The following is a 15,354-nucleotide window of genomic DNA, read 5'->3' on the forward strand; positions in this document are numbered from 1 at the left end:
TGCAGTTACGGCCCGGCTGCAGACAGAAACAGAAATTTGTTAACATTTGAGAAATGTGGTTTTCTTAAAACAGAATCAAAACAAAACCAAATCGCAAGAAACATTTTTTTTTGCACTCTTTTTGGTCTTGTCAGTGAAAAATGGAGGTTGTACGTGGACTTTTGCCCGTCTCGGTATATAGTGTAGATGTAGATAAATTTACATTGAGACACACATACATATATTGTTGCATGCATACATAAACAACTATATATGACTGTACTCGTATCGCTGGTTTAGTTGCAATATGTCAGACAAATGTTAACATTTGACTTCAAATATAGGATCAGAATTAGGCAAAAGATCAGACAGAGGCAGCTGGAGGACAGAAAACGGATTCCGATGCCGATACCGATAACCAGCTTAACCAATTTCTTATAGCTTTTTTTTCTGATAAAATCAAGTGCAAACTTAACAACAATTAACAAATGCAAGTGCGAAACATTGTAAAAATAAAACATATTTATTTATATAGTTTATTAAAACTACTTTAAACTAATTATTATTATTATAATTACATACATATAAACAATTAAAAGCAGAACACATACTACATACTAAATGGAATAAACATTTTCCTAGTAATTTAGGCATACACATAAACAAATTGGTTAAAGAAGAACAACAACAACAACAAAAAGAAGAAGAGCTGCAACAACAATATAAAATAAAAGATTAACATTAATTTAATTGAAATAACAACAACTAGACACATATAAAAACACATACACCGTTATGTATACATATTACATCTGTAATGCCAATAATATTCATGGTTTAATGCATAGACAAAAGAATGTTGTTGATAAAGATAAATATGATGAGGCATGGAACACTGAGCAAAATTACAAAAATGCTGAAAAACAAAAAAAAAAAATAATAAAAATTAAAAAAAAAAACCAAGAAAAAACCATATAAACGAATTCACATATTTTTTTCTTATTTTATTTGTTAATTTTGTGTTTTTGTTGTTGCTAGTGGGTGTGCAAAGTGAGCGGGCGGCGGCGCCGGCGACGGCTGTCAGCAGCGGCGACATATTGTTTTTTTTCCCGTTGTGTCTGCTCCATGCTGTGCAGGCGCCCAATTTTGCATGCTTGTGAACATATTGACTCTGGCTCGCTCTTCACTCTCTATCTCTTTCTCTGTCACATAACGTAATTCCGTATAAGCATTTCCTGTTCAATGTGTTATTTTCTGTCAACTCGCAGTTGCTGATAGGAGCAGCAGCAGCAGCAAGAACAACAATTCACAAAGAAACATTTCTGTCTACTCTATCTCTTTTGCAACAACCTTCACAGGCTCGCAGTCAAACAGCGCCTTGAACAGCAGCGCCAGCGGCAATGGTGAGGCTGAGGGCAGCGCTGCAGGTGACGAGGGTGGTGGTGGTGGCAGCAGCAATGGCAGCGGCGACAACGACGCAGCAGCAGCAGAAGCTGAGGCAACGTCAGCCGGCACATCGGGTTAGCACAGCGGCGGCGCCATGTTAATGTAAATGTTGTTTACAGTGAACTGTTGTTAACATTTTTTTTGTGCTCGCCTCTTATGCAACGGGGCTTAAAGTAAATAAAACAACATTCAACTTACAACTTCACACATACAGAAAGAAGCACGGAAAGAGCAAAACAAGTGAAGAGAAATTCCAGTCTAAAAAAAAGTTCACCCAAATCGCATATGTAGGAATAGCAAGGGTTAAATAAAATATTTGTTTTAAACAGCGCTTAAATTTATTTTCACCCAACACACACACACATGCATGCATGCATATGTAATTCTGTATCTATGCATGCAGTTGTGTTCTTCCGAAAGCTTTCCCTATGTTAAAAGCTTTTCTCTGCTCTCCTCTCATGGATCGCAGATACATGTCTGTTGCACACACATGCATATGCAGCGTGCATAAGCGATGTGTGTGTGTGTGTGTGTGGGCTTGTATTGTATATGTGTGTATGATTGCTTGTACATTGGGCGCAACGCAAAATCTTAGCATAATCTAAAACAAAATAATAAACCCCACAAAATACAAAAAAAATACAAAGCAAAGCAAATGCCTAACTGCATATGTAACAAATATGCATTATTAATCAAAAAGGAAAAAGGGAAAAGCAAAAATAAAAACCTAACGCATTATAGTGAATAAAAAGCAATTTGCAAACGTAATAAATAATAAGCAAAACAAAAAAAATGAGCAAAAACTTAGTAAAATAAATCCACATTTTTTGTCCCATTTAAAATACAATTAAAAGTTATTTATATATAACCACAACAACACAAACAACTCTACATGTTGATCTGTTGTTATTGTTGTTGTACTTAAGAATAAAAACAAACAACAAACAATACAAAAAAATCAACCCAAATCCACAACATCCATTTATATAATTTTGACAATGTATGCGAAATGATAAAATAGAAGTTACAAATAGCATATGACAAATATATGCCCATCACCTAAACCCATATGAAAAATATATATTTAAATATATATGCAATACATATATATATCTATATATAGATAGATATATATCTCTATATATAAAACTGTTTGTCCTGACTGACTGACTGACTGACTGGTGATCAACGCACAGCCCAAACCGTAAGAGCTAGGAAGCTGAAATTTTCACTGTAGTTACCTTATGTAATGTAGGTGCTCGTTAAGACGGGGTTTCGGGTAATTCCACCCGCAAGTGTGGAAAAATCGCGAAAAACGTTTGTATGTAACTTTTTTGTTTACCATCCGATCGGCCCCAAACTCATTTTCAAAGATCTATGTTCAAATTCATTTGAGGGGTGTTTCACACTTTTAGGAAAATCCGTTCCTCCTGGGTGGAAATGGAGGTCAAAGATTTGGTAGGTGACGTTTCGCCCTCAAATTTATTTCCAAGTATCTATATGAAAATTCATTTGAGACGTGTTTTTCACTTTTCGTTGAATTCAAACTTCTTCGGGGGGAAAGCGATTTAAAGATTTTTTTGGTGAATTTTAAGTTTGTTGATTTTACATTGATTTTATGACATACGTGCCACGGGCAAGGCAGGGTTATACCCGCTAGTATATATATATAGATACATATATATATATATATATATATATTTATATTACATATGTGTTAAGGTGATGAGCATATATTTGAATGTAGACAAACATATAAACAAATTGCTCTCTATACCGGACTCACGTCGCAAATCGTAATTGAAAATCGTCTCCAATTTCGAATCCAAAACCGAAACCAAGTTCCAGTGTCCTATTAAACCAAAGCCCTTATATAACTATTAGTCTTCAGTCCAACACTAGCATTTTAATACGATTATAAAACGAGAAACTCAAGAACGTCTACTATAAACAACATAGCATAATACTTGATTAAAACAAAAGCATATATATATATATATATATATATATACACATACATATATATATATATATGTTTTTTAATTTAGTGAAAATAATATGTAAAAAAAAACACGCTTTTAGCGAGCGACGCCACCCATTAAAATAAAGAATAATTTACAAAACAAAACAAAAGAAAAAACAAACAAATAACGTAAACACGGAAAACAAAGGAATCTCAAATGAAACGATGATTATTATGCATTAATTGTAATATTAATCAACATTTAGCTGCAATTGAATATCTAAATTATTTTAAAATTAATCACCCGACACACAAGAACAATAAGAAAAAGAAGAAAAAGAATTAACAAAAACATAAAAAACAAAAAAAAAGGCAGCAGCACGAGGTATATTTCATATTACGCTACGCGTACAGCTCAAGGCTGTCATGCCTTGAGACTTGATTAGAACTTTTTTGCCTGCCACGCGATCAAAGCAATTGCAAATATTTAACTAGCACGTAAAGTCCCAGAGCCTGCCCATGTATGACGATTCCAAATGCTTCTTTTCCCCTCCGCAAGCTCTGGCTCCAATAGTAGCGAATGTTTTCTCTTTGCTTAAGAAAATATGTACTATACTAATTATACTTGCATGTATTATATGTATGTATTCCTGAATTCCTTAAATTTTTATGTTTTACATTTAGGGCAAGAAATATTTACTCACAGCTGCATTCTGTGTACTTTTTGAAATGGTTTGAAGGTCGTTTTATATTGTTTTCGAGCTAACAAAATATTGAGAACAATCTAAGCTAAAAAATCTCCAAATCGTATTAGTAAATAATATTTGAAACACACACAACAAATTTAACAAAGAAAAAACTACTCACAAAATAAATACACACACACACACACTTAAGGCATGACACAAACAACTCACTTTAGTTTATAATTATTAAACACGTTTTCAAATGGAAAAATACCCTTCCCCAAACACTAAAATTACACAAAACTAAAGAGCAAAAATTATAATAAGCAATGAAAATATATATGAACAACAATTTCAGCGTTTCGCTTACCAGAATGAAAATTTACATTTAAACACAAAAACCTAACCAAATTCAAACAAAGACCCACAAAATAAATTAAAACAAAAAAGAAAAAACAACAAAAACATGAAAAACACAAGAACATTAATTTAAAAATAAAAAACAATAAAAATTACAAAACTAAATTATTAAATGTGCCTTTTATTTATAGACTATTGCAGGAATTCCCTTTTGCCAGTTAAATATCAGCTCAAAGTATTGTCATAAATGAAATTTCCCTTCCAGTTTTTATACCTTGAACACATTGATAAGCGTTTATGGTTTTGTGAAAATGTCTCTCAGTATTTCATTATCTCTATATGTATATAAAACTGTTTGTCCTGACTGACTGACTGACTGACTGACTGACTGACTGATTGGTGATCAAAGCACAGCCCAAACCGTAAGAGCTAGGAAGCTGAAAGCACTAGCGGGTATAACCCGGCCTTGCCCGTGGCACGTATGTTATAAAATCAATGTTCTCAAAAAAATTTGAAATGATTTTGAAACTGATCGGACGGTAAACAAATAACTTTCATACAAACGTTTACCGCCAATTTACCACTGTTGCGAGTGGAATTTCCCAAAACGCTGAAATACGTATTAATTACATTCTTATGTAGAGCTTTGAAAATAGGTTTGAAGCAAATCGGACACAATTTAAAACTTCGCAAGAAAAATCTTTGAGTCGCATTCCACCCGAAAAAGTTTGGATTCTGCGAAAAGTGTGAAACACGTATCAAATGATTTTTCTTATAGATCTCTGTAAATGAATTTGAGCGCGAAACGTCACCCACCAAATCTTTGACCACCATTTCCACCAAGGAGGAACGTATTTTTCGAAAAGTGTGAAACACCCCTCAAATGAATTTGAACAAAGATCTTTGAAAATAAGTTTGAGGCCGATCGGATGGTAAACAAAAAAGTTACATACAAACGTTTTTCGCGATTTTGCCACACTTGCGGGTGGAATTTCCCGAAACCCCGTCGTAACGTGCACCTATGTACATCACATAAGGTAGCTACAGTGAAAATTTCAGCTTCCTAGCTCTTACGGTTTGGGCTGTGCTTTGATCACCAATCAGTCAGTCAGTCAGTCAGTCAGGACAAACAGTTTTATATATAGAGAAGATAATGAAATACTGAGAGACATTTTAACAAAATCATCAACGCCTATTAATGTGCTCAAGGCATAAAAACTGGAATGGAAATGGACCATTTCCCATGGTGTTTAGAAGAAAAGGAAGCTCCTCTGTAACATGAATTGTGCACCAAGCGCACTGTGCGTGTATATGTGTGTTTTCGTGACCTATGTCTTTTTTTAATATATAAAACTTTTTGTCCTGACTGACTGACGGATTGGTGATCAAGCCGTAAGCCGAGCTGGGAAGCTGAAATTTTCACTGCACCTGTGATGGAGGTGCACGTGTGAAAAAATAGTGAAGAACGGTTGTATGAAACTATTTTGATTTCCATCCGATTGGCGTCAAAATCATTTGCAGAGATCTTTGTTCAAATTTTATGAGGAGTGTATCACACTTTTTGGAAAATCCCCCATCGCTCCTTGGGAAAAATGGGGGTCATAGATTTGGTGGGTAAAGTTTCGGGTTCAAATTCATTTATGATAATCTTTTTGAAAAATCATTTAAGGCGTGTTTCACACTTTTCGCAAATCCAAGCTTCCTCAGTTTCGCAAAGTTCACCGCTGTTGGATGGAAAACGCAGGTAAAAGGTTAAATGAACGAAAGTTTATTTTTTGGCTTTAAAATTCTCACCACAAGACTAACATAGGCAAAAAACGTTGATTCCAACTTTTGGTTCTTTATTCGACCTTAAACTTATTTTCAAATATCTTTGAAAATATAACTTTAGACGGTGAGTTCATGATGGTACAGATTGATTTAAATTGTCTACGGGCGCCAAATGAGCGAAAAAGTTATATCTAAAATTTGAAGCACAAAACTTGCCACGGACAAGGCCGGGAAAAACCCGCTAGTATATATATATGCATATACTAGCTGGTATTATTCGACATACATAAACATACATTTTCCACCCAATTCCCCACGTCGAAAATTAAAACCTAAAATTGTTATATAATTTTAATTTTAACAAGTGCCAATCAGAACTCAAGAGTGTACAAAAATAAAATCCCATACTATATTGTAATGTACGTTTCAAGTTATATTTTACTTAGATACTTTAAAATCCGTTTGAAAATGAAGAGGCAAAAGTTTGAATCAACGTTTTCCGCACATTTTAGTCCCGAGCTGTAAAGCTTGAAGCCCAAAGCGAAATATTTATAATAAAAGTGTCGATGACAATAAGAGTGGATGGTAAAAAGGTTTAAAATTAGTTTTTCCATACCTCCCAAAACTACGTCCCTCGTAATTTAGAAAAAACCCCAACAAATTTTTCCAATTGGAAATGTTTATAAAGACCATACAATTTTCTGAAATTTAGAAAAATGTCCAATTTTGAGGCAGTTATCTAAAGTTTCAGATTTCTATCTCTGACGGATCAGGTTGTGCCTTGATACATCAGTCAGTCAGTCAGTCAGGCAGGACAAACAGTTTTCTATAGAGAGATATATAACCTTGTAATAGTACCTACAAATACACACGAAGCCAATTATTTAAGGATTTTGTGTTGCGTTTAATAATTGTGCAAAAGCACAAACCAAAACAAAAAAAGACTTCTTTAAACGGGAGTGACCGACTGGGAGATTTTCTGAACCCCGCGATTGACCGCCGTCACAAACATTCTAGCTTCCTTCTACACATACGTGTACAAAAGCTGCTGTGCATTTTACGCTGCAGCTGCGTTCCTTCTCCCCCCTGCCACCTGACCAATGCTCACGTGCAGCGTCGCCTCGTTCCGCCAAAAGACTTGTGCTCCGACTACTGCCCCGTTTAATAGACCGAACATAACGCTTCTGGCAGTGTCATTATTTGCTCACGATGCTGCGTCATCCGTCTGTGCTGCCGCTCTTGGCGTCATGCCCCCATGGTGCTGCTTTCCGTACTGGACTTATACAATATACATATATAGTATAATGTGTCGTTGTATATTTAGTCACTTCTGCGAATCGTACCCGTGTCTGCTCTTGTTTCCTTGTGTAATGCTCCTTGAAAGCACCCACTGGAGGATGGAGCACGTGCAAGTGCACGGGATTAGGGTCCGCGACGTTTGTTATCTGTGGTCACATGTTTGCGCCATGTGCATGGCAAGGACTGTCGCTGGGGCTGTTCTTGTACTCAGGGAGTGTGCCTAGCCGTTCGTTGACATTGTGTAGTGAACAGCTTGAGACGGCTGAAGATGTAAATATCTGCTGGAGATTTAGCATGCGGCTTGTTTTCTATTCAAAAATCTCTCTTTTTTTGAAGGGAGCTAGTTGAGCAAAGTATAATCAATAATTAAAAGTGTAAAATAAATTAAAAGTGTATAAGAGGTTTGAGCTTGAGTTGCGAACTTTGATGAAGCAGCATCTGATTCGATCTAGTTTGCTAAGTTGGCCAGGCGGCAAAAGCCGCCCACTAGAGAGTAGTTCAAATTTCGAAAATTACTTCTCGTGATGGACTTGCTCTACGAGGAATGGATGCCGATGCTAGCCAGACTCTACGTAGACATAGTCGTATATGCCATCGCCTTAGCTGCTATGCTTCGCGCGATATGGATGCGCTTTACCAGATGGTATCACAAGGTTTACGTCTATGTGTCAATATTTTCAATTATTTACAGCTTGTTGCTATACAAGTTCCGACAAACCATCTACAAGCTGCAATTGACCTATGAGAGAATCTGTGAGCTATACGCATGTGCTTTCCTAATGGCACTGATGATTACCCTCGGGTGCTACTATGCCTGCATGTCCTTTAAGCTGATTCTTGCTCAGCATCGAGCCCTAGAACTGGCAAGGCAGCGCGCTCGAGTTCTCTATGATGTGTACCAGCAATTGCAGGAACTGCAGAGGCACGAGGCACTGGAGAATTCCCAGGAGAATGAATATTCCTAGGAGAACGAATAGAATATTTTTTGGTTTTCATTTAATTAACGAAATAAATTATGCAGATTGTAGATCAACGGCGGTGCATGATGAAATATCTTGATTGCTGACCTTGGAATCTATATGATATGGTAACTCATCATCACAAAGACGAAGCTATTCAAAATCCCAACCTAAAACATTCTTCAACCATTTGTTGGAAGACTCACAAAACAGCAAACTTCTACAATATTATAGATGATCTGGAGATGTCCCACATACGCTGCAGTGCCCACAAAGAAGTTCTTGGACGGCTCCAGTACTTCGGCAACCGGTGGAACAGCCTTATCCTGGCAATTGTTCCAGCGGTCGGTTTTGAACAAGTTTGCAACCTTGGTTGATGCTAGGTGTGGAGGATTAACATTAGCTCGTGTAGTAAACCAAACTTGTCACCAAGTGGAAAACTAGCCAGACTGATTGGCAGGCAGACTGATTGTATCCTTAATTCTTCGGCTAAGGATTTAAGGTTGTAGAAAATACCGTAGAAGCACATGACGTACTCAATTGGTTAATTGTTAATTTAGAATTTAAATATATATTTAACTAATTTACACATGTTTCGACTTCCTATGCCCAATTCATGGTTTGCGCCGCTTACTTTGGCTGTGGTTTGGGTTGTGACTGAGGTTCGGTTCGCTGGTTGCGGACTCTGTTGTTGACTTGAGGCGCCTCTTGCTGCCTGGTCTACTGGCTGTGGCTGGCTTAAGAGATGCCGCGACGGGGACACAAGCGATTCCGGGCAAGGGTACATTCACGGGTGAGCGCGAGACTGGGGGCACGGGTCGAGGTACGTGGAGTGTAAGCGTTGGCGGTGCTGGCGGTGCAGGCGTACCAGTTGCCGTGCAGATTCTAGGCGGCTCTTCGTAGTTGGCCAACTGGGTGTGCTCCGTTTTGATATGGGCGCCTGGGGCAATCATAAGCAAATCATTGGTGCTAGCCCGCTGGGTGGTATCCCTGTCGAAGCGCTCACATTTGATATGACGCAGTGCGTCGGCCGCATGGCCATTGGTCATCCGATTGTCGTTGTTGTTGGGCTCGTCGGAATGGGGCGTCTGTAGTTGCTGCCATTCCAGTATGCCCGTCAGCAGCTTGATGTACTTGATGGCCGAGCGCAGAATCTCGTTCTTCGACAGCTTCTTGTCCGGCGGATGTGTGGGCACCAGCTTGCGTAGCTCCGCAAAAGCGCCCGACACGTTCTGCTGGCGCCAGCGCTCGCGCGTGTTGGTAAACACCTTCCGCACGCCACCAGTACCAGCATTGCCAGCTACTGCATTGGCCAGTCCCAATCCAGCACCACCAGCTCCAGCTGGTCCACCAGTTTGGCTGCTGCCGCCGTTGGCTGGCGGCGCCAGATTTCCATTGCCAAAGAGATTGTGGCCATTGGCACTGCGCGGCGAGTTGGACAAGGAGCGATTTGCTGAAGAGTAGACGGGTGAAGAAGATATTGATGGAAATCGATACGCATCTCGCCATGCTGCTTACCGTCCGTTTGGCTGCCGTTAAGGACAATGTAGTCACGCAGATCGTCGTCTTCCTCCTCGGTGTCGTTCAGTGAGAAATCCGATAGATCACCGTCTCCATCCGAGATGGACTCTGTCTTGGGCTGAACATAGGGTGTGGCATGACGTAACAGCGCTGGCGGTTGTCGCGTCGGGCCATTGATGTTGCTCTCCTCGCGCCTTCCACCTCCAACACAAGCACCACCGCCTGCTGTGCCGTTAGCCGAGGATGAGGAGCTTGAGTGGCTGTTTGTACTGCGTTCGTCCGCATTATCCGCGCCATTCGAACTGCTTGGAAGCCACGCCATGCTTGAGCACGTCTGAACTCGGCAAAATGCCACGTCGAAATGATGAGCAGCGCTGCGCCGCAACAGCAGAAATTGTCGGCAAAGCCACAACCCACCCCAAGAGCATTAATGGGCGGCGCTAGAGAACAGCTGCAACCCTCGGCAAAGACAAACACACATGCAACTGGGCAACGCTTTGCGAGTGGGGGGTGCGAGCTAACACGAAGACTAAGGCTTGCCTGGGCTCATTTCTATGAACGCAGGCAGGCGCACATTGAATATGGGCCTGGGAGCCGTCGGCGTTGTAAATTGTATCAAATTCTGCTCCGCATTAGGCGGTACCGACTCTTCCGAGTTGGGAGTGGAAGACTTGGCAGATTTTGGCTTCTTTACAACCCGCTCCGCATCTCGTGGCGGAGCCAGGCGCAATTTCAACTTTGTAGGCAGAGTTGGGGTCACTAATGGCGGCGCAGGTGTTGTTAGGGTCAGCTGCATAGCAGGCGATGGATTCATAAAGAACATTTTGTCCCTCCGCTCGTGACCCTGGAAATTCATTCGCAGATCAACATTGTATTTGCCGTCAAAGACATCGTTCGGCTTGTACATATAAGTAGTGGGCGACATGGTGGGGTCCAAGTAGTCCACCTGCAGCTCCAGCGGAAAGTCGGTGCTTAGTACTTCGGTGATTTCGAAAGGCGACGCATCAGCCACATGCAGACGCAGCGGCAGACGCGGCGACATGCGGAATGTCACCCGCTTCACGTAACGGCCCATGTCTATATCGTCCTGCGCCTTGATGTACACGCACCACGTCGGTTCAAAGACAAACGGTCTAAAGTCGTCGGCCTTCTCTGGCTTGCACCCAAGGATCAGATCCTTGGAAATGACAACGCCGTCCCCAGCGGCGTTATCGCCGTCGTCCCTAATCCGTCTCATGGAAGCTGTCCGGCAGTAGCTGACGCGCTGGTAGCCATCCACCGGGTACGAATGTAGATTCGTGTGGCTCATTTCAGAAATGGGAATTATATGCTAAGCTTTGGAAAAATAAACTCGTCACTGATTGACTCTGTAATTTTAAGCCAGGGAATTTCGGTATACGCGCCACGAAAATTAGGAAAATTTTTAAAAAGAATATTAACATATAACTATACTACTTTCTGTCTACTCAGCCAGCCGAAACTCTGATACTATAATCCAGCCAACTGGATTCGGTGTATTTATATTAGAAGGTGAATTTACTATGCAGAATACAATTCTTCGACGATATGCACACTTCTCTGAATAAGCTTGTGTGACAAGGGGCTGATTAATTGATGAACTTTCAAAATGCCTTTGATTTCTCGACTCTCTCTGTCACCCATCAACAATATTAGTAAAGAATTCAAAAGTCTTGATACGGGATTACCCTTGAATATCCTTGAAGTCGAGGGTTAGAGCGAAGCAATTGGAATAAAAATGATTTTTATTTGTTATGCCAGAAATGAAACATTTCGGACCTATTTGAACTATATACAATATATTTCATCTCAGTACAGCATCCGTAGTCTGGGGAGAGAAAAAACCCCTCTTTACCGCGCCAGTATATGTTCTAACTTGTTCGGTGGCAATTATTTCATGTATACCCTAAATTGTTAATTGCGGATCTTATCGAAATATTTGCCACGGCTCCGCTTTGCTTAACTCAAGGATTAAGGTGCTAAAAAACTTTTTAGCGTCGAGCGTGAAAATTTCAACGCTTCAACCTTTTTCAATTGCATGCAGCTATTTGCTTGCGCGAATATTTTCACGCCGTGGCGTTCAACTGCCAGCCACCCGACCCCCTTCGGCCCCTGCAGGCCCTCACCCTTGCCCTCGGCAGCAGTGCACTTGCAACCCCGGACGTAAGCGAGAAGACTATAGTCCAATGAGGCAATGGCCAGACGCAGGCGCCGACAAAAATGGGCGGAGCTAGCAACCATCCCTTATACTCCAGTTATCTGACTTAACACACTATTTGGCAGCCGGAGCAGATGGATGGACGCGTTGTTTTTAAATCCAACTTCCTCATTGTGATGGACGGACGTCATCCATTGATGGAGATGCAACACCATTTCCAATTTGAAATCCAAATCGCCGGCGGTGATTGCAGACATCCAGTACCGACGCATAGCTATATCTATCTATCATCATAGCTTTGTCTTTATCTATATCTTGGTGGTAACTCCAAGGCAAGTCAAATTTTAGATTGTGAAAGTGAGCTGCAAAAAAAATTTGTCTTGGACGTAGGAAATGTACCCATTGCACTTGAAAAATGTTAATGTTAAAGTGTAACAACAGCAAACCAGCCTCAATAGTTGAGTCGCTAGAGACTATAGACCCATGCTATAAATGTGGAACGTAGGGCCGCCTACTGCCCGGACAGTTTTACAGATTTGATTTACATTTTCTGTTAAATATTAAATGTTAGTAAGGAGTTGTTGGTATGCGGCTATGTGCTTTCGGTTGATAAGGGCGAGGGTTCTAACACATAATCTAGAAATATTTGTATACCCTGAACCCATTGAAAATGGGTAAAAGGGGTATTATGTATATATATTCTTGATCAGCATCAATAGCCGAGTCGATCTAGCCATTTCCGTCTGCCTGCCCGTCCGTCTGTCCGTATGTATGAAAGCAAGGATCTCAGAACCTATAAGAGCTATCTGAAATTTTAGCTGTAGGTCCTCCTAGTCCCCGTGCAGATCGAGTTTGTTTCCGATATTCGATAACTTGCCCCGTTTCCAAGTAATCGATCAAAATCGATATCGAAATCCTGATTTTTGAGCAATTTCGGCAAATAATATGAGCTAGAGTCACCAAACTTGACATGTAGCTTCTAAAATAGTATATATATATCAAGTATTTTTCATTTTATACCTATCGCCTGTTGGGAGATGAGGGTTCAGGGTATCCCCCAGTCGGGAGCTCCCGACTAGAACCTCTTACTTGTTTAATTTATTTTGTTTTCTTATACCCTGCACCCATTAAAAATGGGTAAAAAGGGTATAAAGTATTTGTGCAAATGTATGTAACAGGCAAAAGGAAGCATCTCCGACCCCATAAAGTATATATATTCTTGATCAGCATCAATACCCGAGTCGATCTAGCCATGTCCGTCTGTCTGTCCGTCCGTCCGTATGTATGAACGCAAGGAGCTCAGAACCTATAAGAGCTAGAGACTTGAAATTTTAACTGTAGGTCATCCTAGTCCCCGCGCAGATCGAGTTTGTTTCGGATATAATCGATAAAAATCGAAATCCTGTTTTTTGAGCAATTTTCGTAAATAATAAAGGCTAGAGTCGCCAAACTTGACATGTAGCTTCTAGAATAGTATATGTATATATATATCAAGTATCTTTCATTTTATACCAGTCGCCTGTTGGAAGAAGAGGGTTCAGGGTATCCCCTAGTCGGGAGCTCCCGACTAGACCCTCTTACTTGTTTTTAATAATGCTTGTTCTTTTTATCGCTTTACCTATTAAATGGGTAAAAATGTATTTCTGGCAATACATTTTTAGCGAGCGAACACGTATAGCGCAAGCTGCTGCTCCTGGCTTACGTTGGGTATCTCACGGTCGAGCACTCTAACTTGGGAATTTATTTTTACTACTGTTTTTGTTTATAATAAGCAATTGAGGTAACATATTTAAGAAATGGAAATCGCTGCTGGAGTTGAACCGGCGACCTCTCGCTTCTAAGTCCGACACTGAGGCACCTAAGCCACATAGGCTCATGACGTCACATTTGCAAAACACAATTATATAGCTGTGTTGTTATTATATTTATATATTTTATATATATATAATTATTCAGCTTCGTAGGTTTGGGCTCTACGTTGGTCAGCGTTCAATCAGTCAGGACAAACTCTTTTATATATAGCTGGAGTTTAGTTGATTTTTTACTGTTTTTAGGATGCGAGTTCTTGACTCTAACGTAAATTAATTAGATATCAAGGCTTTTCTAGGCCTTAACAAAGATTTTTATAAACTTATTTCAAGTTCAAACTGCGATAAGATTTTAAAAAGTTAACACCAAATGAATCTTATTAAAAAGTTAATTTAAAATTGGTCTTAAATTAACTTTTTTTCTGCATTTAATTTAAGAATCATCAAAACTTGGATCGATGCCATTCCGTTTTTTAATCAGTTCAATTAGTCTGTAAGCGTATTAAACATAGCTTGAATCATGTTTTTTCGTACTTGAGCCAAGTATTACTGCACTTTTATCACTAGTTCTACTTGCTTCAATTACAAAAATATTGATATTTTCGCTCTGACTGACTCACTGAAGGAGAGGGCTATTTCGCAGATAGTTGGTGAGCTTGGGGTATTTCTAAGTTAAAATAAATAACCAGACCGGGGCCCTGCAGCCAGACCACCATCTGCTTCTCAAGTTTCCAGTCTGTTAGGCCCATCCTCATGTGTTCGCACAGGGTCCTGTATTTACCAATGATTGAGACAGCACTGTCATCGGCATATACTTACCATTCAGCCTATGCCTTCCATTGAGCGTGTAATCCGTCGACTGCTTCGTTCCAAAGGAGAGGTGAGAGTACACCTCGGAGTGTGAAGTGAAGCCTTGAAGGCATATCAACAACTGATCGATAGGGCTCGGGATCCGGGGTAGGGCGACAGTGACACTGTCTTCTTCGTACTCAAGAGTGCGTTGCACACTCGAAAGATCTTAAGGATCCGCTGCGAGTCCTCCTGCTTGACCGAAACTATACTCCCCTGGCCCGGACAAGCTCTTCTGGACCTGACTGGTCTTGACATGATAGTTCTTTATTTGCCTGGGTGTCTTTATTAGCTATCGCCTATCGCATTGAGGTGGACTGGCCAACCCCAGTCGTTAAGACCTATTGGTTTTTCAGCTTTCCATTGTCTACACCTTCCGTAATTGGTCGGAGACCCGTTGGCTTGCCCGATTCCATCAGCGCCAAACTAAGATCTTTGTTCTTAACGATTCATATATTTACTGTCCCTTCCATTTTTTGGACCGGCCATAATGTTTTTCTTATTTATAGCTAGATTCATTTTGATTCCGTACATCCCC

At 40.2% G+C, this 15,354-nt stretch overlaps 3 protein-coding genes across 5 annotated transcripts in view; 1 reads left to right on the forward strand and 2 right to left on the reverse strand.

Annotated features, from left to right (window-relative positions):
• The window catches only part of sgg (shaggy), a 62,308-nt gene extending 58,736 nt beyond the window's left edge, over positions 1–3,572 (forward strand). For all 3 annotated transcript variants that reach the window (XM_064699778.1, XM_064699770.1, XM_064699771.1), the window contains one exon: positions 1,338–3,572. In XM_064699778.1, the coding sequence (XP_064555848.1) occupies positions 1,338–1,504 (167 nt within the window). In that variant the 3' untranslated portion in view covers positions 1,505–3,572. The remainder of the gene's footprint in view (positions 1–1,337) is intronic.
• Positions 3,573–9,006: 5,434 nt separating this feature from the next.
• On the reverse strand, positions 9,007–10,305 carry HLH3B (Helix loop helix protein 3B). The gene is made up of 2 exons (XM_064699838.1): positions 9,981–10,305; positions 9,007–9,915 (listed from the first exon to the last, which is right to left on the reverse strand). Exons 1-2 carry the CDS (start codon positions 10,303–10,305, stop codon positions 9,077–9,079), a joined length of 1,164 nt encoding a protein of 387 aa, XP_064555908.1. The 3' UTR covers positions 9,007–9,076.
• A 207-nt stretch (positions 10,306–10,512) lies between these two features.
• LOC135440587 (uncharacterized) lies at positions 10,513–11,456 on the reverse strand. The gene has a single exon (XM_064699839.1). The coding sequence runs from the start codon at positions 11,290–11,292 to the stop codon at positions 10,513–10,515; it is 780 nt and encodes a 259-aa protein (XP_064555909.1). The 5' UTR covers positions 11,293–11,456.
• Positions 11,457–15,354: the final 3,898 nt, after the last annotated feature.

The sequence above is a fragment of the Drosophila montana genome, unplaced genomic scaffold (assembly GCF_035044405.1).
Source record: "Drosophila montana isolate Dmon_TW-CO22-7 unplaced genomic scaffold, ASM3504440v1 contig_1624_1, whole genome shotgun sequence".
Classification (NCBI taxonomy): domain Eukaryota; kingdom Metazoa; phylum Arthropoda; class Insecta; order Diptera; family Drosophilidae; genus Drosophila; species Drosophila montana.

What these genes read in the sequence shown, in the direction of transcription:
- LOC135440587 (XM_064699839.1), bottom strand. Translation starts at nt 11,292, where the DNA reads ATGAGCCACACGAATCTACATTCGTACCCGGTGGATGGCTACCAGCGC.
- HLH3B (XM_064699838.1), bottom strand. Translation starts at nt 10,305, where the DNA reads ATGGCGTGGCTTCCAAGCAGTTCGAATGGCGCGGATAATGCGGACGAA. An exon ending in TAACGGCAGCCAAACGGACG is followed by an intron (nt 9,916 to 9,980) that starts GTAAGCAGCATG and finishes TCTACTCTTCAG; the next exon opens with CAAATCGCTCCTTGTCCAAC.